The 23,743-nt window shown below is 37.3% G+C and overlaps 1 protein-coding gene across 1 annotated transcript; it reads left to right on the top strand.

Moving 5' to 3' along the window:
- Positions 1 to 1,784: 1,784 nt before the first annotated feature.
- On the top strand, positions 1,785 to 23,722 carry map3k21 (mitogen-activated protein kinase kinase kinase 21). Its single transcript, XM_051126074.1, is given in 12 exon segments — positions 1,785 to 3,314; positions 3,316 to 3,424; positions 9,070 to 9,250; positions 10,373 to 10,521; positions 11,450 to 11,625; positions 12,782 to 13,022; positions 14,135 to 14,257; positions 14,610 to 14,714; positions 15,153 to 15,303; positions 15,455 to 15,549; positions 18,095 to 18,787; positions 21,308 to 23,722. Coding segments are annotated over 12 exon segments (3,063 nt in total). The 5' UTR covers positions 1,785 to 2,660; the 3' UTR covers positions 21,694 to 23,722.
- The last annotated feature ends 21 nt before the right edge of the window (positions 23,723 to 23,743 follow it).

Here is a 23,743-nt window from a genome sequence, read left to right as displayed (position 1 = left end):
ACAGTGCACTTCTAATCAGTGTTGGGTTTATTTACATCAGGGTGTGCACATGCGCAACAATGTATTGTCAACAATACATTGTACGGGTCAGAATGATCAATTTTTCTTTTATGCCAAAAATCATTGGGAAATATAAAACAAAGATCATGTTCCATAAGATATTTTGTGAATTTCCTACTGTAAATATATCAAAACTTAAGTTTTGAATTGCTAAGAACTTTATTTGGACAACTTTAAAGGCGATTTTCTCAATATTTCAATTTTTTTGCACTCTCAGATTCCAGATTTTAAAATAGTTGTATCTCGGCCAAATGTTGTCCTATCCTAACAAACCATACATCAATGGAAAGCTCATTTATATGTATTTTATGTATAAATAGAAATTAAGTGAAATAATAAGATATATATCTATATATATCTATATCTATATATGTATATATATATATAGATAGATAGATAGATAGATAGATATACACACACAATAGACAAAATAGACATTAGATAATATGCTGTTTGCAATTATGCAAGGGAATGTGAATAAGATGATACATTGTGATGATTTTTTGTTATAATGTGCTTTAGATAACATAAAGTATGTCAGTAAATGAATATAGATATACACAATATTATAATGGCCAGACTTGAAACAACCTGCACATTAGTAGCAGAAAAATATACAGGGAATATTATATAAATATAAATGTATAAAATATCAGTTTCTCAAAAATATTTCTATTATGATAATTTATGTCTAAAATAAGCATTATTAGCAATGTTGGGGAGGAACTAGTAAAAGGTGTCATTAAATTAGTCGTAAAATGTTAACTATTACAGAGGAGGTTTACATCTATACATTTTTTAAATATGCCACCAGTGCTTCAGGAGTTTAGGACACCGAATAGGACACTTATTACTTATTTCTATAACTGTTACTTCCTGTTTGGGTTTGTGTATATGCTTTTGTGTATATGCTTTTTAATAAACTTTTTCCCCAAGGCATTGTTAGATGCCAGTGTTTCCTATCATAGCTATGCAAAGATTTGATTTCAAAAACAGTATCATAGCTATTAAACTATATGTTGTTATGATTTTAAACCTGTTTTTACCCCTGAACGACCTCAAGGTAAAAAGAGGTGCTAAAGTCTGATTTTGTGGTGGCTGTGCTTTAAAATTAAATTATTATAATCTTAATTCAAGTGATTAAGTATTCTGAAACTCTGACAGCATACAATTTTGAAAAAAAAGTAAAAATGTAAATTTCTAAGAGTAAGCAAATGTGAATGGTTACATTAATAAAGTAACTGAAATAATTACACTACTTATTACATTTTAAAAAGAGTAACTTCTAATCTGTAACCTAATACATTTCCAAAGTAACTTTTCCAACACTGATTAGTTATTGATAATACTGCATTTTTGTTAAAGTACACACTTAATATATTCATCATAATGAGATTAGACATTTGCAATGTGCTTTTGGGAATGTTCTATATTGTTTATTTCCTATTTTGAAATAATCTCTTAAGTGTAACATTACAGGTGCAAGCCTATAAAAAAGTAACAAGGCCAATCAGACGCATATCATTATATATTAACATATTATATAAGCTGTTATTTTATAAAGTGTAAGGCAAAGCAGACTGATTTATGCAGTAGCATAACACCGCAGATTAAAAAAAGAAAAGTTCCCAGTTCCCACTTTTGTTTTGCACTCACGCAGAGTGTCACGTGAACTCCTGCGACCAATCCATGTCCACCTTTTCCTTCTCTCCTCTAGGGTCAGTTGAGTCGGAGGAGTGGAGAAGCGATGGCGGTGCACTCATAGAGTTTACCAAGCAAAGTTTTAGCTGCTCTGAAAAAGTCTTTGGATCTACTCGAGAGGGAAAAGCCGTCAATTTTGGAGTGCTGGCGAATGACTAAAGCGCGCAAGGAACTGACTCCGCGAGACGTTTATTCCCGTGCGCGTTTACGACGGGTCCCTGGCGACGGCAGAATTTTGGGAGCCGCGGTTACTAGTTTGTTAACTTCGGAGAGAGAGAGAGCTAACGCGTTAGCACGACACTTTAGCCTGCTTGTTTAAAGTGTTTCAGCTAGTCAGAGAGTGTCTGTGTGGAGGTTGTGTACATGTAGACACGGAAGTTAATCAATAACTTATCTTAAGTAGTGAAATAATCGTGTGTATATTTAGCTTGATTCATTCGCTCGGGATGAGCAGGTACTTTGCACCTGTAGCCTCACGGCTTGAAAACTCTTCCCCGGTTAGGTATGTTGTTTACCTTTGTTTTTACAAGGAATAGAGTAGTTTGTATTTCTGGTTGCGCTTACATCGATAGAATGATAATGTAGCTTTAACTCTATAAAAAGTAATGTAAAGAGCTAACGTCGCAAATATTCCGGCTAATGCTGATGTCCCAGCTTCAGAGACGCTTCACACTCCCAGACTGGTTATCTGGCTTATGTGGAAACAAAGCAATGCGTCTCTTAACCTCTATTAAGCCGGATTTAACCTGACCCACTCTCCATTAATGATATACAGTGAGCTAGCCGGGGTTCTTGGAAACTTTTTCGCGTGTATGTGTCATTGGGGAATACGACTACTGGACTAGTTTACTTTGATTTGACATCACGGCACCCTATGGTGCTCCTGCAGGCACCGAGACATGGATGTTCCCCAGGCCGTTTTCCCAAACGGTGAGGGGCGCCTGAGCCTCCAAGACCATGTCTGGACGGAGTCCTCCAACTCCGGGGCTTGGGCTCACTCTGCCCCCGTGTGTCCCCGCTCGCTGTGGACCGCGGTGTTTGACTACGAGGCCAGCGGGGAGGACGAGCTCAGCCTGCGGCGAGGAGACGTGGTGGAGGTCCTGTCTAAGGACGCTGCTATCTCTGGAGACGAAGGCTGGTGGACTGGTAAAATTAACCATCGCGTGGGCATTTTCCCATCTAATTATGTTACTTACCAACCCGCCATTTATAGAGCGGTAGGGGCTCGGGAGAGTGACCCGTCCGCCCCCGTTCGGATACCGTTTTCTGAACTCGTTCTGCAAGAAATCATCGGCGTCGGTGGGTTTGGCAAAGTCTACCGGGGGACCTGGAAGGACCAGGAGGTCGCGGTGAAGGCAGCTCGACAGGACCCCGACGAGGACATTAAAGCGACCGCAGACAGTGTTAAGCAAGAAGCCAAACTTTTCTCGATGCTTCAGCATCCTAATATTATTAAACTGGAGGGGGTGTGTTTGGAGGAGCCTAACCTGTGTCTGGTCATGGAATATGCTCGAGGAGGGACTCTGAACCGCGCTCTGACGGGCCGGAGGATCCCCCCCTCACATCCTCGTGAACTGGGCCGTCCAGATCGCCAGAGGCATGCAGTATCTCCACGAGGAGGCTGTGGTTCCCATTATTCACCGAGACCTCAAGTCCAGCAACAGTAAGAGAGTTACCACACACTCATTAATGCCGCCTTATCTTGACCAAGAATTGCAGGTATTTGCTCTACTGTAGAAACACACACAAGCTTGTCACATTGGTATTTCCTTTCGCAATTAGCACGTTAATCATTAATCGTTTACAAAGCTTATCATTAGTACATAAACCTTTTTTTTCCATGTAAGACCCGAGAGGAAGGGAACAGAACACCACGTGCTCATAACATGGGTCATTGAGGAATATTCAGGCAATATTTAATGCAACCAGTGTGAGTAGTGGAGGAAACTGTGGACTCTGTCTTCTAGCTAAAAGCAATATGATTCTCAAAGGAAGCCACTAGCTAGTGAAATCTAACCCTAGAAGAAAAGCTATAAAATTGATGGATGCTCTGAGATTGAATGGAGCCTTTGTAGTTAATGTTAAAGACACTGGATCCTTCCAAGTCCTTCTGGCAACTTTAGCATTCGCTCATCTTAGAGTGCAGCCTAAGCTGCAAGTTTTTAAATATTTATGCTTGCACTATTTCTTAAATCCCTCCCTGTTCTTGCTTACACTATTCTAGACAATGTTTCAAACTTGGCTGCCTGTTTCTCAGGTTATTGCCTCCCTAAGATTGATCGTTTGTATCACTAATTTCTAAAGCTTTAGATAAATGCGACTGCTAACTGAATAAATGTAAAATTATATTGTAGTACTACCAGTCAAAAGTTTTTGAACAGTAAGATTTTTAGTGTTTTTTTTATAGAAGTCTCTTCTGCTCACCAAGCCTGCATTTATTTGATTCAAAACACAGCAAAAACAATAAACATTTGAAATGTTCTTACTATTTAAAATAACTGCTTTCTGTTTGAAGATTTTTAAAATGTAATTTATTCCTGTGATTTCAAAGTTGTTTTTAGAATCATTTTAAATAGTGAAAATATTTCACAATGTTACTGCTTTTGCTTTATTTTGGACTGAAATAAATGCAGGCTTGGTGAGCAGAAGAGAGCTCTTTAAAAAACAGCTGTTCAACAAAACTTTTGACTGGTAGTGTATATAATATCCAACTTTATCGGCATACCATCTAATACTATGTAGTAAAACTGCTTTTTTAGTCACTAAATGTAATTATATTTATATTGTATAATATATATGCATATACAGTAAGCTCATGTAGGGCGATTATACGTATTATTATCGCCCTACCCATGTGTACTGTATGTGTGCGTATAGTATATTCTGTATTCTCACCCAGCTTCACTAAATGTGACAATAACCATTAACATCATTATTTTCTGTAAAGCTGCTTTAAAACAGTGTATTGTAAAAGACGATATACAAATCAACTTAAGTTGACGAAAATGTACATTTTGCACATAGAGTTTCAAATAATCTGTGGTTAAATGGCTATTGTATCCTCATTCCCCATCATATGCATGCACGTCTGGGCCAAAGTGCTTAACTGCTAAACTGAGATAGTGCAATTACCTTTGTAAATGTTGGCCCTAAAGTCATCTGGAGATTTAAGGTTGCATTTTTTTCCTCCACACCCCAATTGTCAGTGACAAAAGAGCAGGCTGTTTGAAAACTGCACCTGCACTTTAAAAGTGGATTTGAGTCATGTGCTGTAGCAGGGTTTCTTGGTCTAGAGTTGCACAGCCAACAAGTGATAAACCACTGGCTATCTTCAAGGCTTTCAAAAGAGCTGTAGGAACGATGGCTTCTGAATGAGTGTGACCCTGGGCAGGTTGTGAAGCTAAGAGGTTAGAGTTTGAACAGCTGGCGTCCTCCTTGAGAAACCTACAAGATTCAGAACACTCTGATCTGAAATTAGGTTTGCTTAAAAAAACACTAAGTCTGAATATATATTTTTTTCTGATAATTAAATAATTAGTGTTATAGAGACTGTCAAGTTATATAAATCTGGGGGGGCTGAATACTGACTAGTGGTGAGAATTGTCATGTATTACATGTTTTACAGGCCTTTGTAGAGAGAGTTTCTTTCATATAAATGGGGATATTTGCTCTTTCTCTAAAACAGTACTATAGCTGCAAGGGATACTGCATGACTATGAGATTGTCCTATCATGTTTCTTAGACATGGATGGAGTTGGGAAAGACCCTAAAGCTTATCTGCCTCAGGTTTGCTATACATTGGTTAACCAATACCTAAAAGAGGCATTTCAGACGTTGTGTTTAAACTCAAATATACTCTTGAATGCTGTACAGGTTTGATGAATAAGTAGCGTTGACCTGGTAGTGTAAATCTGTTCAGCAGCTTCATTTGTATACAAGCTGTTTGTAATGTACACAGCCATTCAGTGTTTTTTTTTTTTTTTTACGCTCATCAAGGCTGCATTTATTTGACACAGTACAATTAAACAGAAATATGTATGGACAATGCTGAATTTTCAGCAACCATTACTCCAGTCTTCAGTGTCACATGATCCTTTGAAAATCATTCTAATATGCTGATTTGCTGCTCAAGAAACATTTGATTTTAAGTTTTTTAAGGATTATTTAATCAGTAGAAAGTTCAAAAGAACAGATTTGTTTGTTACATTATAAGCATCGTGTTTGATTAATGTAATGCGTCCTTGCTTTATAAAAGTATTAATCTATTAAAAAAAAAAAGGTTTTGAACACTTTTGGACAAAAGCGTAGTTGATTTCGGTCTGCAAATGGGTTACGCGTCATTATTACGGTGTCGTTCTATCTGTTAAATTAGCAGAGTATAACAGAACAATAAAATAGAAGGCATTCCACTATCAACAATAGATGCAATGTGGCACCCTGCCCCCGTTCAGCATGGCAGTGCTACTGTTAACGCAACTCAGTTTGTTCATCTCTCCACAGGATTGTGACAAACAACACTAGAAGCTTGGTGACCTTAATTGAAAAAATAACGTGTGTTTGCTCAGCTCGGCACTCGAGACACCCACCCTTCATGAGCCAGACCCTTTCTGCTGTGTTCTTAAGGCCCATTCAGGTTGCAGTACATTGTTTAGCAGGTTAAAGGTAGAGGGTACTTTGGGGAGGCACAAACAGCAAAGTCAAATAGTAGTCTCTCAAAAGTAAGAAATGAAATCAGATTTGCTTTGTGGCCCCTCTTGCTGATCTGATCAATGATTATCTTTAAGATATAGCAAATAGTGAGTGAAATGATGTTTTTGTGCCCTAATCTTTTAATACCTCACTCAAAGGAATGTCGCTAACGAGGGGGCAAAAGCTTAACATAAGTTTGCACAATGGAATGGTCAAGCACTGGTTGCTAGGTGACTGCCAACCCGAGAATGCTCCGACTCCTGGGCCTGAAAGGCTTATTTTCATTATTTTTAATCTCTTCAATGGCTGCTGTTTTCTCTCCAAGACAGGGAGCTTCCCCTGATTGGGGGTAAAGAATATTGCAGAACTGTAGCCAGCAGCCCCTGTGAAACTCGGCACTGTGCCACGCTTCAAAACTCAGTTTTGTAATTTCAGGCACATGAAGTGTAACGTTAAGGAATCTCAAGCATGTGTGCACTCCAAAACACACACACACATACACACACTCTCTGAGTGACAGTGTAGAGAACAATGGCCTTGTTGGAGGGATAGAGAGAGACCGTGGCGAACATACTACAGGCAGTGCTTATTGTCTCATGATCTAAAGATGATTTTCTGCCCCATAAAACGGACACCATAAAAATTCGAGCAAAGAAAAGATGTGTAAGAAAAGTGGGGGCAATTCAGAGCAGGATGGTTTTGAAGTACTATTAGTTTTAGAAGTTTTCGTTTTTATTTATTTATATTTAATTTTTTAAATTGTGTTTCAGGTTCATAGAGAAAGTGGATCTTCGTGAGTACTAAAACAGCATTCTTATCCAACCAGCTGGTTTACTGAAATGTATAAAATATTAAAACTGAATGTGTAATAGGTTGTGGGTGTGTAGAGGTATTTAATTAAATTTTAAACAGTTGTTTACTTTGTTGTTACTTCATGGAAAGGAAAGCCAAAAGTGGAGAGAAACCAACAGCTGAGATTAACCTGAAAGCATCAAACAGGTGAAACCTGTTCAAATGGAATTCCCAATTCATGTTTGTCCCAAAATGAAAATTTTGTGAATTTAATCGTTTAAAAGGCACTTTCTGGTTATTTTTATTTGCAGCATCTGGCATGTTTAAATGTTTAAAAGAGACCCATTAGGCCCCTTTTTTTAGGTCTCAGGTGTCCTCAGAATGTGTCTCTGAAGTTTCAGCTCAAAATACCCCACAGATCATTTATTATATCATTTTAAAAATGTCTTTGGGGTTTTAAGTGGAAGCAGAAACAGGCAGTTTTCATGCATGTCTTTTTTAATGCAAATGAGCTGCTGCTCCCGGCCTCATTTTCCAGTAAGAACTGAACCTTTACAGCTTGTACCTCAGATATTCTGCCAAAAAAATCTGTTTGGTTTTGATTGTCATGTCTATCGCACTGAAATGCATTTTAAAGCCATATTAGGTTAAATTTCTGATATACGGTTTTCTGAGCGCGCACATCCAAAGCACGTGCACTGAGGCTGTCAACGACATATGAGTAAAACATTTTGTTCTCTTTGATGTCATATTATGCTTAAACTGTCAAATACACACAGGTTTCTTAAAACCACACAAGTTACAAAAACAGTCGGCTATGTCTGTGAAGGTAAACAGCTGGGAAAGAAATCACGTTTATATTAGATCTGTGTGGCAGCAGTGTAATATACAGTAAATAAATCAGTAAATTCACTGCTGTCTTGTCTTCTGAGGCTGGGACTTTAAATAGTGTTCTGTGCTCATCAGTGCAGCCAATGGCACAACAGTTAGCATGCTTTGCTCAAACTGTTGTTTCAACTCTAAATTCTTTTTGGATGGCTTCCTTGAGCTTATTTCATTGTTAAATAAACATTTATGATTTCTGTGCCACTATTCTTGTATTGAACGGGTGAAAATGTTATATTATACAGTTATCCTAAATGTCTTACATTGTAACAGGTCAGTAAAGTGGGAGTGTAGTCAAGGCTAGTCCTCACCACTGTACGTTGGGTACAGGCTGGGAAAGTTAGAAAGCGTTTGATGAAATGTGTCTACAAATAAAAATACTTAGTTACACCCTCAGGTCATGTTGGAAAGGGAGTCAAGGTCACATTGATCAGACATGTAGTTATCAACTGAGGGCCTCCCTATTTATTACATACTGATGTTGATAAAGGTCTCAAGTTGGATAATTGTCAAGGACAGAACCGGTGAGAAATAATACTACTCCTGACCTCAGGATGTTCCTCACTTCAAAGCAAGTTGGCCTACATTCTCATGTTGTTTGTCATTTGGTACGAGACTGTATTGTAAACTAGAGCAACTTGTATGTCGCTCTGAGTTCTTCATGTAGGCCTGCGTCCTTGAAGATTCCACTTCATGATAAAAGAGAGGAAATATGATAATCCTTTTAGCATTCTTGTATTGTTATTCTTTGACATGAATGCTCATAGGCTAAGGCTCGTGTGTAGAAAACATTCCCATCATACCTTAAAGTGGTTGATCTGAACGGACCAGTTACTTTTTTTTATTTTTTTCTGTTATTTCAGTGCTTTTTTATCCACTGCAGACTTTTACAGTTCATTTATAACTTGTATAACTAAACATTTCTCCTGTTTTTCTTTTTAGTTCTATTACTTGAAAAAATTGAGAATGATGACATCGGTCGAAAAACCCTGAAGATTACTGACTTTGGCCTGGCCCGTGAGTGGCACAAAACGACCAAAATGAGTGCAGCTGGCACTTATTCCTGGATGGCTCCTGAAGTCATCAAGTCCTCTCTGTTTTCCAAAGGGAGTGATGTCTGGAGGTAAGCTGTTATTTTAACTTAATTGCAATGTTGAGCACAAAGCCTGTTATTATAGTGAATTAGTTACGAGACACAATCACTCAGGCATCATAGACACACTTCCAGGTTTTCAGAAATGGAAGCATGCTAATTATCCTTCTATGACACATTTTAGCGGTTTTAATATATTTAGGATTTTACATACTGAATTTTACACAATGTTGGTGTGCCATGAGTATAAACGCACATTTGAGTGGAAGTTCTAAACCGGTCACGTAATAGAATCAGTTTCAGTTTGGGTACTGCCTTAAAAAACTCCCTGTGTAGGAGGGTAGGTTTTGTAATGCAGCTTATGTGGAATCTGAATTGTTTGTTTTAAGGTTCACAGAAACTTTAGGTTACTTTGAATTAGTACACCATTTTGGTGGTGATCCAGCTACCCTTTTACCTTGTTTGTGAAAGCTAAATGTGAAGACTCATCCTTTTTCAAATGCTCTCATGCCACTTTGGTCAGGAATTGCTCACTTTGTGCCTACACATTATTGGTTTCACTTCTCTCTTCTTTCGTTCTTTCTTTCCTGACATTGCTAGTAGGTTGTTTTTCCCTTCCTTTTTTTATTATTATGAGGTTAAAGGGTTACTCCACCCCAAAATGAAAATTTTGTCATTAATCACTTACCCCCATGTCGTTCCAAACGTGTAAATGCTTTGTTCGTCTTTGGAACACGCCGGGAGACTTTTGACTGTCTCATTGACTGCCAGGTAAATACCACTGTCAAGACCCAGAAAAGTATTAAAGACATTGTCAAAATTGTCCATCTGCCATCAGTGGTTCAATCTGAATTTTATGAAGCGACGAAAGTACTTTTTGTATGCAAAGAAAAAAAAAGGATTTTATTCAACAATTTGTCTCCTCCGTGTCACCATGTTCAATTTGCGCACTTTCATAATAAAGACAAGCTATGCATAAGAACACAAGTGCACTCAGTGTACAACCCTTTATCAGGGATCAAGTACTGAGTGCACTAAAGATGCCAGTCTTGTAAATATTGTATGTAAGCACTGTTCATTCTGCTCATTGGTGTGATTAGCTCAACCCATACCACACTGACAGTCCCCTAATGTATTCTGTTCTCTGTCCAGCTATGGGGTCCTCCTTTGGGAATTACTGACTGGAGAGGTTCCTTACCGTGGCATTGATGGTTTGGCAGTCGCCTATGGAGTGGCTGTCAACAAATTAACCCTTCCCATTCCATCTACCTGCCCCGAGCCTTTTGCCAAGCTCATGGAGGGTAAGACTGTTGGCAGTTCATTGGTGCTCCTTTGTTTACCCAGTGGTTCACTGAATGTTATTAATATGCCATGAAATTTTTTGAAGTTTGAGCACTTTAAGTTGCTTGTGGGTGTTCCTGGTGAGTGTTGTCACTAAAGTTATTGGTAGGCTGCATATCATTGATACGTTGATGGTAAAACTAAGATATTCATTACCCAAATTAACTATCTATCAAAATATATTTTAAATTATTTTTTAATTGTAAACAATTATCAGTTTGTCTCTTATATTCTGAAAGCTGACTACATAAGCTTTCCATTGATGTATGGTTTGTTAGGACAGGACAATATTTGTCAGAGATTCAACTACTTGAAAACCTGGAAACCTGAAGGTTTAAAACAAATAAACAATCTTAAGTATTGAGAAAATTGACTTTAAAGTTGTCCAAATGAAGTTCTTAGCAATGCTAAGAAGTTTTGATATTTACGGTAGTAAAAATTTACAAAATATCGTCATGGAACATGATCTTTACTTAATATCCCAATAATTTTTGGCATAAAAGAAAAATAGATAATTTTGTCCCACAAAAAATATACCTGCGCTGCTTATGACTGGTTTTGTGGTCCAGGGTCACTTATGTTTTTACAGACCATTCTGTAAAATCGCTCCATTCTGTTCTGTCTTGCTTGACTTGCTGACACTGTCTTCATTTCTATTGGATGTTGTTACCAAAAGATGCTCTTCATTTGCATAAAGTTAAACATTTTTTAACTTTGTGCCGTTTGAAACGTTTTTTGCCTAAATCTGCAGCTCTCTATTGACATGAGTGGGATTATGTTACTGTGTGTTGCTGGCGACATGAACAGAGCTTGAGTGTGAACAGGTCCCATTGCAATCAGCAATGAATAGTCATTGTAATGGGTTCTAACACATCTTTTTGTTCGTAGAATGCTGGGAGCAGGATCCCCACATCCGTCCATCCTTTGCTTCCATCTTGGAGCAGCTGACTGCCATAGAGGAGGCTGTGATGGCCACTATGCCGCAGGACTCCTTTCACTCAATGCAGGAGGACTGGAGAGTGGAGATCCAGGAAATGTTTGATGAGCTACGCACTAAAGAAAAAGTGAGTTGATCAAGATTTTGTCGACTTGTCTATTACTGAGGTTGTTTTACTCTGTAGTTTCAATTTGTGTGGCAAAGACAAATTTTTTTATGAACCTGTTTTTGTTTTCATGGTTCAGATTTTAATAGGGTTGAATTGATCCTCTTAAAGCCATCTATTACCAATGAAATGGCTTTAAGCTTTCGATAAAGTTAATATGATAAGCTGCTTCTGGTCCTAGCGGCTTGCTGAGTTGAAAAGGATTTGCAATTGGTTGATCAAGAATGTCCTTTTCCGCAAGTAAGCTCAAACTTCATGTAGAAATTCTGACAGTACGTTTCACGTACATTCTTGATCAGTGAATTTTTCCACAGTCCTGTCGCATAAGTTTTGTCTTTGTTACGTGACGCACAAAACTTTTCCTCGCTAGTAAATAAACAAATTGTTCATTCATTCATTAATTGTCTAAATCATCTGCCCAAGTGTGTTTCTTGGCAGTCTGCCCCAAAGCTTCTTACAGAAGTTATTCATAAGAGATTAGGCCAAACGGCTTTACTCCATGTGGCCGGAAAACTGTTTTGATTAATGCTTAACAATTCTGCCTGCAAGTTTTATACATGTGGATTATTCTGTTCAAAAGATTTGGAGAAGTAAACTAACTCTGTCATTCTTTTAACCAAAAGGCAGGATTTTCATCATCATATTTACGTTTAAAGTGCAAGCCAGAGCAAAAGTGAAATGTAGAAAATGAGAACGAGCAGTTTAAGTATTTATTTACTAGCTCATAAATGGTGCTGGTGTTGTGTGGATAACTCACTCGCAGGTCACACATAGTCATATCTGTGGTGCTCAAGGGTAAAACCAAGAAAAGAAGACTGATCTGAAATGAGCTGTTTAACACTGAGAGGAATCTGAGCTTTGTCCTCCAAGGCCAAAGGAAGTGAAACTGCCATTCATACCATTTTTTTTTTTAGACACAGTAGAGTCATGAGCATGAGAACTGTTCAATTTTGCTTCCCTAGGTGGTGATTCAGTATATCAAAAAACTTGGCCATTTCTGGTTTAGTCGAAAAGAAAATGTGATCATTATTCCTCCACCATCATGTTGTTTTTGGATAAACCGTTTATAGATTCTTCACCAAATGTATATGATCACTAACATTCTTCACCTCAATAGGAGCTGCGTTCGCGTGAGGAGGAGCTGACGCGAGCAGCCCTTCAGCAGAAGTCTCATGAAGAGCTGTTGAAGAGAAGGGAACAGCAGCTGGCCGAGCGGGAAATTAACGTGCTTGAGCGTGAGCTCAACATCCTCATATTCCAACTCAACAAGGACAAGCCCAATGTTAAAAAAAGAAAGGGCAAGTTCAAACGCAGCCGCCTCAAGCTCAAAGATGGCAACCGCATAAGCTTACCCTCAGGTTAGAGCTGTATTTGTAGTGTTCCATGAATATTACATTAATGTTTTTCAGTAAATTGTTTATCCTGACTGACAGATTTTCTGTATTGTAAATTGTGGCCCTGGAGCACAAAACCAGTGAATAAATAAGCTTTTCATTGATGTATGGTTTATCAGGATAGGACAATATTTTGCCAAGATACAGCTATTTAAAAATCTGGAATCTGAAGGTGCAAAAATATCAAAATATTGAGAATATGGAGCCCTTTAAAGTTGTCCAAATGAAGTTCTTAGCAATGCATGTTACTAATCAAAAATTAATTTTTGGTAGGAAATTCACAAAATATCTTTATGGAACATGATTTAATATCCTAATGATTTTTGGCATAAAAGAAAGAAGCAGCTTTAAAGTGCTCTAAATGATCCCAGCCGAGGAATAATGGTCTTATCTACCAAAACAGTCAGTAATTTTCTTAAAAAAAAAAAAAAAAGTATATACTTTTAACCCTCAGATGCTCATCTTGTCTAGCCCTGCATGTACTCTGTGCATTCCAGTTCAGTATAGTTAGGGTATATCGAAAAACTTCCATCTCGTTTTCTCTTTTAACTTCAAAGTCGTCCTACATCACTGCAAAGGTACAGACCCAGTGTTTACAAAGTGAATGTGCAAAGAAGGAAGTTGGAGGAGAAAAATAGATGGGAGTTTTTCAACATACACTGTCTAGAACCGAGTGCAAGGAGTACACATGCACATGGCAGAGCTAGACAAGATGAGCATTTGGGGTTAAAAAAATATATATATATTAATTTTTTTAGAAAATGACCAATTGTTTAGAACCCATTGAAACTGCATTTTGGAAGTTCAAATTCATGGGCACCATAGAAGTCCACTATATGGAGAAAAATCCTGAAATGTTTTCCTCAAAAAACATAACTTCTTTACGACTGAAGAAAGACAGACATGAGCATCTTGGATGAAAAGGGGCTGAGTAAATTATCTGTACATTTTTTTTCTAGAAGTGAACTAATCTTTTAAGACTGCTTTTGTCATCCAGGGTCACAATTGTGGCTGAAGTAGAAATGTTTAAAGTGCTTTAAACGCTGCTAGAACATAGCCTTATTTGTGTTCAACAGATTTTCAGCATAAAATCACAGTTCAGGCCTCTCCGACTATGGACAAGAGAAGAAGCCTCAACAGCACCAACTCCAGCCCTCCTAGCAGCCCTACACTGATCCCTCGGCTCAGAGCTATTCAGTGTAAGTACCCACTCTTTTACATATTCATACAGCAGTTTTCCAATATTTTTAAGATTTTCAGTTTAAAAAAACCTCAGAAATATTGCTGTTTGCAAGTAGAAGTTTAAAGTTTTATTCTTTGTTTTAAAGGGAAGTTCCATCATTTATCTTCCAACAAGAAACTGAAAAAGAAATTCAAACATCATTGTCATAAACTAACTGACCCATATCCCTTCTCTGTTTAAATGTTTACCAGTTTCAATACAGTAAAAAAAGGAATCATGTACCAGACAGTCACACCAAAAAATCCATCCAGGTCATTGCCAGTCTGAATCCTGTCTGTCACACATTTGTAACATTTTCTTCCCATTAGTGAGCCACCCAAGTGACACTAGCCGAAGGGGCAGTATGTTTGTGTATCACCAGGATGTGGATATCACAAGCGAGTGTAAACCTCCTAGCGGGTTTAGGAAGAAAGGCAAGGGCACTGTGGTCCTGTGAGACAAAGCCACCCAATCTAATTGTGTGTTGGTGTGATTCCTGATCACTACTGCTCTGGCTTCACAGCATCTCTGTTTTGATGACTTTGGGAAATGAATGATTGTCATAACACATTGCTTGACGCTTTTGAAGTTTCTAATGAGTTTGCTTTGACTGCCTTTGGGAACCTTTGGGTCAACCCAGTGTTCTACCTGAAGTGCCATTAACCATTTTTGAGGATGATTACAATGATCTAACACCATTGATAATTCCATCTCCGTGTTGCTGGGTGGTGGAGGTTGCCTTTATTGACTAAAAAAAAAACTGTTGCTGCTCTGCTGTGAAGGACTAATATATTGAATCTCAGTCTGTGAATTCAGAAGTTTCTGTTAGTATTAGGAATTCTGTTTCAAATTCTCTGTATCTTCATCTCTAGTGACCCTGGACGAGAGCAACAGGACATGGGGTCGAAGCACCAATTATAAACCTGAGGAGTTTGAAGATGTTAAAAAAGGGTTTAAGAAGAAGGGCCGCACATGGGGGCCAAGCTCTGTGCAGACCAAGGAAAGAGGAAATTGTGCTGAAAGGTTGGAACAATGTTTATTTTTTATGTGTGTATCTAGTTTTTTGTGTGTTTTAAGCATGATTCTGCAAATGCATGTAGATGCTTTGGCATGTATGCTTCAGTGTGTTCTAATGAATTATACATTGTCGGTGTCACTGACGTTTTGTCTTCAGAGTTCGACCTCTCTCAGATGGAAGCAGTCCCTGGTCCACTAGTCTCATGAAGTCCCAGAAATCCGTTCCATTGGCTGCATTATTTGCAGAGCAGGGTATGTAAAAAAGGGCTCATCTTCCATTTACTTTTTCCATGTACTTAATTTTCATTGCTCTGCACTGCTCTTTGTTGTCTTTTAATCTTGTAACAAAGAACGAGTTCACAGAAACCACCTTCTTGACGTGACATTAATCACTTGCTGTGTTCGAAATCGCCCCCATACCCTCATTCAGAATTCACTACATTAGTCCAACTAATATAGTGCATTTGAATGGAAATGAGTGAGTGTTGAGTGCACCAGAAGGGCTGCTGCTTTTGCATATTTTGTACTTGCTGTTTAAAGCAAAAAATGATAATTCTGTCATTAATTTCTCACCCTCATGCCGCAAGACCTTCATTCATCTTCGGGACACAAATTAAGATATTTTTAATGAAATCCAAGAGCGTTCTGACCCTGCGTAGACAGCAACGCAGCTATCACATTCAAGGCCTGGAAAAGTAGTAAGGACATCATTACAATGTGTCCATGTGACACTTCTTCGACATGGTTACACACACATATGTGTGTGATGCTGCTGACGCAGGAGCTGATGTTCTAACAAAGAACCCAGATGTGCTGCACCTTGTTTACAAGCATAGGAATGTACACACCTGTGTTGTGGTACTATTGTGAACGCACGTCGAAGACTGACACGAGAGCAGGATGCATGGATTCAGCTGCAGCTTCATAAAATTATGGTTGAACCACTAATGTCACATGGACTTTAATCAATGTCCGTACTACCTTTCTGGGCCTTGAATGTGGTAGTTTCGTTGCTGTCTATGCAGGGTCAGAAAGCTCTTGGATTTCATGAAAAATATCTTATTTTGTTTCAAAGATGAACGAAGTTCTTAGGTTTGGAACAACATGAGGGGGAGTAACGACTTTTTATTTTGGGGTGAACTGGTGAACTAACCCTTTAATAATCATTTGAAACTTAGCAAACTGACAGCACCGGGAGTATGGAAGATTTATCCTGAACTCTGTGATGGAATCTAGCATGTATAAACCTTAATTAGAGTGTTTAATAATCAAATAATTTATACCTGTACCCACACTGGACCAGAGGTTTTGAAAATGGATAGATGCAGGCGCCATCTTCAGGCGAGACACTCGTTATTGCAGTGCATTATGGGATGAATGAGTGTACTCCAATAACGTCCCCTATGGTTTCAGACACCACTATAAATAGCTGTCCCTACTTAAGGGTGTAGTGGAAGATTTTAGATTTTCAGCCAGTGTCATGGCACTTATTTATGTGCAGCATTCTGATGTATTTTGGTGGAACAGAGTCAGTTACTTCTTATTTAGTACTAATATTAGGTAGATTTAACTACTAAAATCTGCACAGTTAATAAATTTTTTTCTATCCAATCTTGTTTCCAAATTGCTTGTTCACAGTAGTCTTTTAATCATCTATTTTGTTTGAAGTGTAAAAACTTTTTTTTTTAAAATTAATTTATTTATTTAAGTCTTTTATGCTCCTAAAGGCTGCATTTATTTAATCAGAAATATAGTAAAACAGTAATATTGTGAAATACTGTTAAAAGAACTATGTTATTTGAGTACATTTTCCTATGATGGCAAAACTGAATTTTCAGCAGCCATTACTCTAGTCTTCAGTGTCACATGAACCTTCAGAAATCATTCGAGTACAGGCGGGGTGATAAATTAAACAACATAAAAATTCTTAATTTTTTTTTAAAATGATTTTTAAGTAGTCAACTTAAAAATGTAACTACAACATGATTTAAGTAACTTGTTCTTTATTGACCCTCTATTTAAAGAATATTTTATTCGAAGTGCACCACACATGAGGTTGTCAACATGATGTAAATGTTAAACAAGTCACTTGTTAAATATCTTTGCAGCAAAAATGCATGAACTACAACTACATTCTGTACAAACTTGACTTATGTATTATATGTTAAGAAGTAATATGAGGAAAATGCCTTAAAAACAATCTCAAAAGTCAAGGTAGTTCAAATTCAAAATGACTGAAAGTATAACACCAGTAGATTATTATTAACTATAAATGTTCTGTAAAAACAACGAACAGCAGCTTTCAGCCTGTCATCTTGATGCAAACATGAAATATCAGACACGCATTGGTAGTTCTTTACAGGTTTTTTTTATTCAATTGTGCTTCTTTTCCATTGTTTTTTCTATGTAAACATGGACATGTTTGACTGTTGCAGTGTCTCATGAATGAAACGCTCAAGTTAAAAGAAGTTGTGAATGGCGCCTAACGATATGAGCGACACACGTGAGCGGTTAATCACGTGCGGCAGCATGCGGTTGCATCATTCTTATCTCTTCACTGTTATCATTGGCATATTGTCAAAGTGTCTAATTCGAATGTTTGGTAATATTTCTATTCAAAATCACGATTCCTCAATTTCTAACAAAATCATGGCGACATTAAATTCAAATTAATCAATAAAATTGGAAAAATCACCCAGACCTACATTCTAATATGTTAATTTGGTGCTCAACAAACATTTTATTATTATAATCAGTGTTGCTCTGCTTAATATTTTTGTGAAAAATGTTTTCCCAGGAGCCAGTAAAGATGAAGTATGCTCTGCTGATGGATCTGACAACAAACCAAAGCAACTCAAGTTCCCCAACCAGGTGTATATTGATCTACCTCTGTGGAAGGATGAACAGGGGGAGACCCAAGGGCCAGCTGGTGGAGGTGACAGCCAGGAAGACCCAACAACGTCCACAAGTTCCACCAGCACCACACCGCAGCACACACCCACCAACAGCCTGAAGCGCGCCACTACACGCCGGCGCACGGACACTGTTCTCTATGGTTGTGCCTCCATCCTGGCATCTGTCGCATTTGGCTTCGACCTGCGAGAGGTTTGTAAGGGTGCTCCTAATGAGGAACCAGAGCCACGGGAGGAGAAGAAAAAACGAGAGGGCCTGTTTCAGCGTGCCACTCGTTTCCGCCGCAGCACCAGCCCCCCTGGTAGCCGCCCACGCAAGGATGAGGTTACCGCAGGACCCGTAAATCTACTCGCCATGTCATCGATTTCTGAGTGCAACTCCACCAAGTGCCTCCTGCAGTCTGATTTTGGGGGATCTGGGTATAACCTAATAAATGAGACTCCAGGTAGCAATTCTCAGACACAGCAGAATACAGGCACTAGTGATGTTCTTTCCTCAGCCCCTGTACAAGATCAAACTTCTGGATCCAGCTCTCGGCTTAGGAGAAAGAAGTCCAGCCCTGCTGTGTGTCAAACCAGTGAGTGATGAGCTATTTTATTTTATTTTGTCAATTTATTTTTTAGAAAAAGTACAAAATATACCATCAGTAGTGCTGGGTAAAAAATGATACATTTCTTGGTTTTAATCGATTCTCATTTTTACAAAATGATATTGATTGTTAAATCCCAAGAATTGATTAGTCTAGCCTGTTTTCAGTAAGTACGTCTCCCATCCAATAAATCGCAATAAGCTTTGTGCTTTGTTACTTTTGATATGAAACAAAGTCTCCGATTTCAAATACTGTCCATTTTATTACAATATTAAAACAATAAATGCCGTTTTGGCGCCGTTTTATGTGGAGTGACAGATCGCTGTAGCACCACAGTTCAAGAGAAGCGGCACGTCAACTGATTGTCTCCTCCGCTTTAATTTCAGTTTTAGCACGAAATAAACATGAATGAACATTTGAAGCTATGGTAAATGATAGACCAGGGGTGGCGAACGTCGGTCCTAGAGAGCCGCAGCCCTGCAGAGTTTTGCTTTAACCCTAATCAAACGCACCTGAACAAGCTAATCAAGGTCTGAAGGGTTACTAGAAAGCAAGAGGCAGGTGAGTTTTAATTAGGGTTGGAGCTGAACTCTGCAGGGCTGCTGCTCTCCAGGACCGGAGTTCGCCACCCCTGTGATAGACTATAACTTACTGAAATCTGCATCCTGTCTCATGTAATAACTCAATCAGTGTTTTTACTGCACAGATACGTCAGTATAACAGCTTGTAAACAATGTCATGTAATGTCACTTTTACCTCAGAAAATAATCGGTGACAATAAACTCCTTAGTGAGCTAGAAAAATTAACTCTAGAGAGGAGCATTTTGCTAAATATATGCATCATGTAACATTCCTGATAATTTTTATTGTTCTTTAGTGTATAATTTGTTTGAATAAATTGGTCACCATTTGTTTATAACATTTCAAATGTTTAAATTTCAAAAAATGAATCGGAGTAGAAATATAGCGATGAAATTATATAGCGATGTAATTTTAACGTTGAATATAATATTAAGGTACAAGCTGACATATTTTACAGCATTAGTTGAGAGATTTTTTTTTTCCCTTAATATATGGCATTTACTGTACCTGATATATGTCCAAAGTAATCTGTATTGAATCGAATTGGAAATTAAATTGAATTGCAAGCTTGTGAATCAAAATCGATTTGAATAGTTAAATTTGTGTCAAAACCCAGCACTAATAATTAATATAAAATTGTTCATTTTAAATGCTACAAGTGCTACAAGTGAAGCTTCACAACATTATTATTAACACCATGAAAAATTGATATTTTAGCTGACTTTTAACTAATTTAGCTGGATTTAAATCATTAGTGTTTTTGTTAAATGACAGCAAAGGTAATATAAATAAAAAATAGATGAAAATTACTGTGTAAAAATAAAAACTGAATATCAGCAAATACAGTTTTTTTTTTTTTTTTTTTTTTTTTTTTTTTTTTTTGGAAATATTGGGCGATTTTGTTTTTTTTTTTTTTGTTTGTTTTTTTAAACATTGATTACCTTTGCTATCATCTAACACATCAGATAAACCTAATACATAATACATAACTTTGCTGTCATTTGAAAACATTGTTTCATTTAATAATAGTGTACTGTACTTAATTTATCATTTAAAATGATTGATTATTTTAGATTTTTCCATGTTATTATGGTTTTATATTTTATCTAAAATATATTTAAAGTTTACATACACCTTGCATAATCTGCAAAATGTTAATTATTTTACCAAAATAAGAGGGATCATACAAAATGCATGTTATTATTTTATTTCGTACTGACCTGAATAAGATCTCTTACATAGTCCACAAGAGAAAATAATAATAGAATTTATAAAAATGACCCTGTTCATAAGTTTACATACACTTGATTCTTAGTACTATGTTGTTACTTAAATGATCCACAGATATTTTTTGTTGTTGTTTAGTGGTTTAGTTGTTCATGAGTCCCTTGTTTGTCCTAAACAGTTAAACTGCCTGCTGTTCTTCAGAAAAATCCTTCAGGTCTCACAAATTCATTGGCTTTTCAGCATTTTTGTGCATTGGAACCCTTTTCTACAATGACTGTATGATTTTGAGATCCATCTTTTCTCGGTGAGGACAACTGAGGGACTCATATGCAACTATTCCAGAAGGTTCAAATGCTCGCTGATGCTCCGGAAGGAAACACGATGCATTAAGTGCCAGCGATGTAAACTTTTGAACAGAATGAATGTGTACATTTTTCTTATTTTGCCTGAATGTCAATTATTTTCCATTTAGTACTGCCCTTCAGAAGCTACTTTAAGGTACTTGTTTCCCAGAAGACTAAATAAGATAAATTTACCCTGATCTTCAAATTCAAAAAGTTTTCACCCTGGCTTAATGTATTGTGTTTCCTTCTGAAGCATCAGTGAGCGTTTAGAGATTTTACTCTGCTCATTAACCCATAACAATCAAGTTTTGTTTTCAATAATTGTTTATTAATGACGTTGCTTTCTTTGCTTTAGTTAATGGCAGCAGTAACTCCCAGGCTAATCCAGCTGATTTCTCTACCACATCCATGAAAAAGAAGGCTGACAGAGAGCCGGCTCACGAGAAGCAAGCCTCCGGGGAATCAGTACCGAGACCCAGACCGCTTTCCCTAAGAAGCAAACCTCACTCCTGGGGTCTTCTAAAGAGCCGCAATAAGAGCTATTCTCTCGGGCACTACTCTGGGGAGAAGAGTGCCCAAAACTTGGACATGGTCCTCCCCTCAGAGGTCAAAATGGGCTGCTCTTTACTGGATATGGACACAGAGGGTCAAAAACGAGACTGCACGGTTCCCCTCTGTCGAATACAGAGCACACCAAGTCGACCGTCTGTCTTTGAACTGGAGAAAGAGTTTTTATCCTGAAATAAGCTGCATCTGGAACACAATCTGGAACACTTTTGTCTTGAATCTGACATTTAGTTGTTGTTCAACATGACATTTAGTTGTTGTTTTTGTTTCGTTTTTCCCCCAAGATTAACATCATGGCCTTTGATCAATTTTTGAGCCATTGCTGCTGGAGATATACTGTGGTACTTTTATTTATATGCTGTTTACTTTGATATGTAATTTAATATGAAGTGACATATATGAAGTGAATGATCAACATTCCACTGAATTTACAGTAGAACTGCTGGTTTTGTAGTTTTTACAAAGTGACTTGATTTGTAAACCTTTTACACTGATGAACAAAATCTAAGATTCTCTTAGAAACTACTGATTTTTAAAGCGTTCAGGCATTTTTTGATCACGTAATGTCATATGAAAGGCATAAACAGGGCCCACAGTGTTTATATAAATAATAATAGTTGTACAACTGAAGTGGCATAGCTACTATAGCTAACGTGGATCGACGTAGCTCGCTATTTTTCCCTGTACTAATACTTTATATTTTCAGGGTTTTGTTTTTGAAATTGGCATAATTTCTTTCTGCTCATATTGGATAGCCACCTCATGAACTCTCTGCTTTTTTAGCTTTAAGTCAGATGCTTATCAGATTATGTCTTTTAGAGGTGTACACATGTATATAGCTTTTTAGCTTGCGTAACCCAAAAGAGAAGCAAACAAAAAATATATATAGAGAGATGTTGCATTATGCTGCCAAATAGTGATAAATGAATTAACTATATTGTTAGTGTCTATCAATGTTGGTATTTTTACAAATCATTCCAGTCTATACAAACCCTAAAAAATGAATTTAACTAATAGATTCATCAAGCACCAGGATAAGAAGCTTGATTTTGAGTTTTACGTTGCAGTAGTTTTGACTAAATCTTTAAAGCAGAAGCTTTAGAATTATAATTGATTATATACATTATACATTACCTTAAAATATACAACTGTGATTTAAACTGTTTCTGCAAAACCCAAATGCTTTTTTAACTTTCATTCTATATATATTTGAGCCCTGTGTGAAAGACTGAATTGTTAACTTGTTCATTGTCTATTACGGACTTAAGTCGTTCAGTGTCTTGCTTTTCCGTTTTCTCGCTTTGTGTCACTTATTGTTTTGTATCTTCAAGATGTGGAAACTGTGATCTGGAACATGTTTAACTGAACAAACTGAAATGTTATTTTGTGGTTCTAGGGTGTCAAATGTAAGAGTACTGTACTCTTAGTTTGGACTCAACTCAGTATTGAAAAGCTTGTTATAGTAGAGACTAGAATTATTTACTGTAATTATATCAGTCAGCATAAATGTACTGTTTGTTTGGAAATAATCTCAGTTTTTTCCCTCTGAGTCCTGTTCAGAAACACCCATTATGTGATGTTTTAAAGAACAAAATATGTTTTGTAGCACTGGAATTTTTGAGTAATGATAATTATTGTATTAAAACATAGTTTAGATATACAACTGCACATTAGGATTCATAAGAGCAAAGGACTGGAGAGACATTGTGGTGCCTCCTTTTTATGTCTTGCGATGATCATTACTAGATGAAGTAACTATAAAATGATGCCTGTTTTTGAATTCATCTGGTGTTATTGTCTAAGCACAATCATTTCTCCTATTTTGGGAGAATGCAGAGATCAAACCTTTAAAGCAGTTTTATTTGGACGATTCCCAAATGTAAAGGACAGAAAACCTAGATATACGTTTTCACCAAAGTTGAAGTCTCGTGAAATGGTTTTGAAAGATTGTTACATGGTACACATGCACTGCGAATAGTTTTACTGCTTTTGCTTTTTAGTGTCTGCACAGTGTATGTTGTATTGAGCTGTTTTTATCCGATGTTTTACCCATGTGACCAATTTAATGTTAAAAGCTGTTCTGTTCAGATGTGGACTGGTTATTTGCTCCAGGAGGGCTCAAAGAAAAAAGGGCTGAGCCCAGAATCATCTCATTTATATCAAATTCTACTATTTTACTGTACACACGTGACCAATAAATACTTTATACAACATTTAAGCATTG

Source organism: Labeo rohita, chromosome 13 (genome assembly GCF_022985175.1).
Source record: "Labeo rohita strain BAU-BD-2019 chromosome 13, IGBB_LRoh.1.0, whole genome shotgun sequence".
Classification (NCBI taxonomy): domain Eukaryota; kingdom Metazoa; phylum Chordata; class Actinopteri; order Cypriniformes; family Cyprinidae; genus Labeo; species Labeo rohita.
Note: the sequence above shows the minus strand (reverse complement) of the source record. Positions and strands in the feature narration are given on the sequence as shown.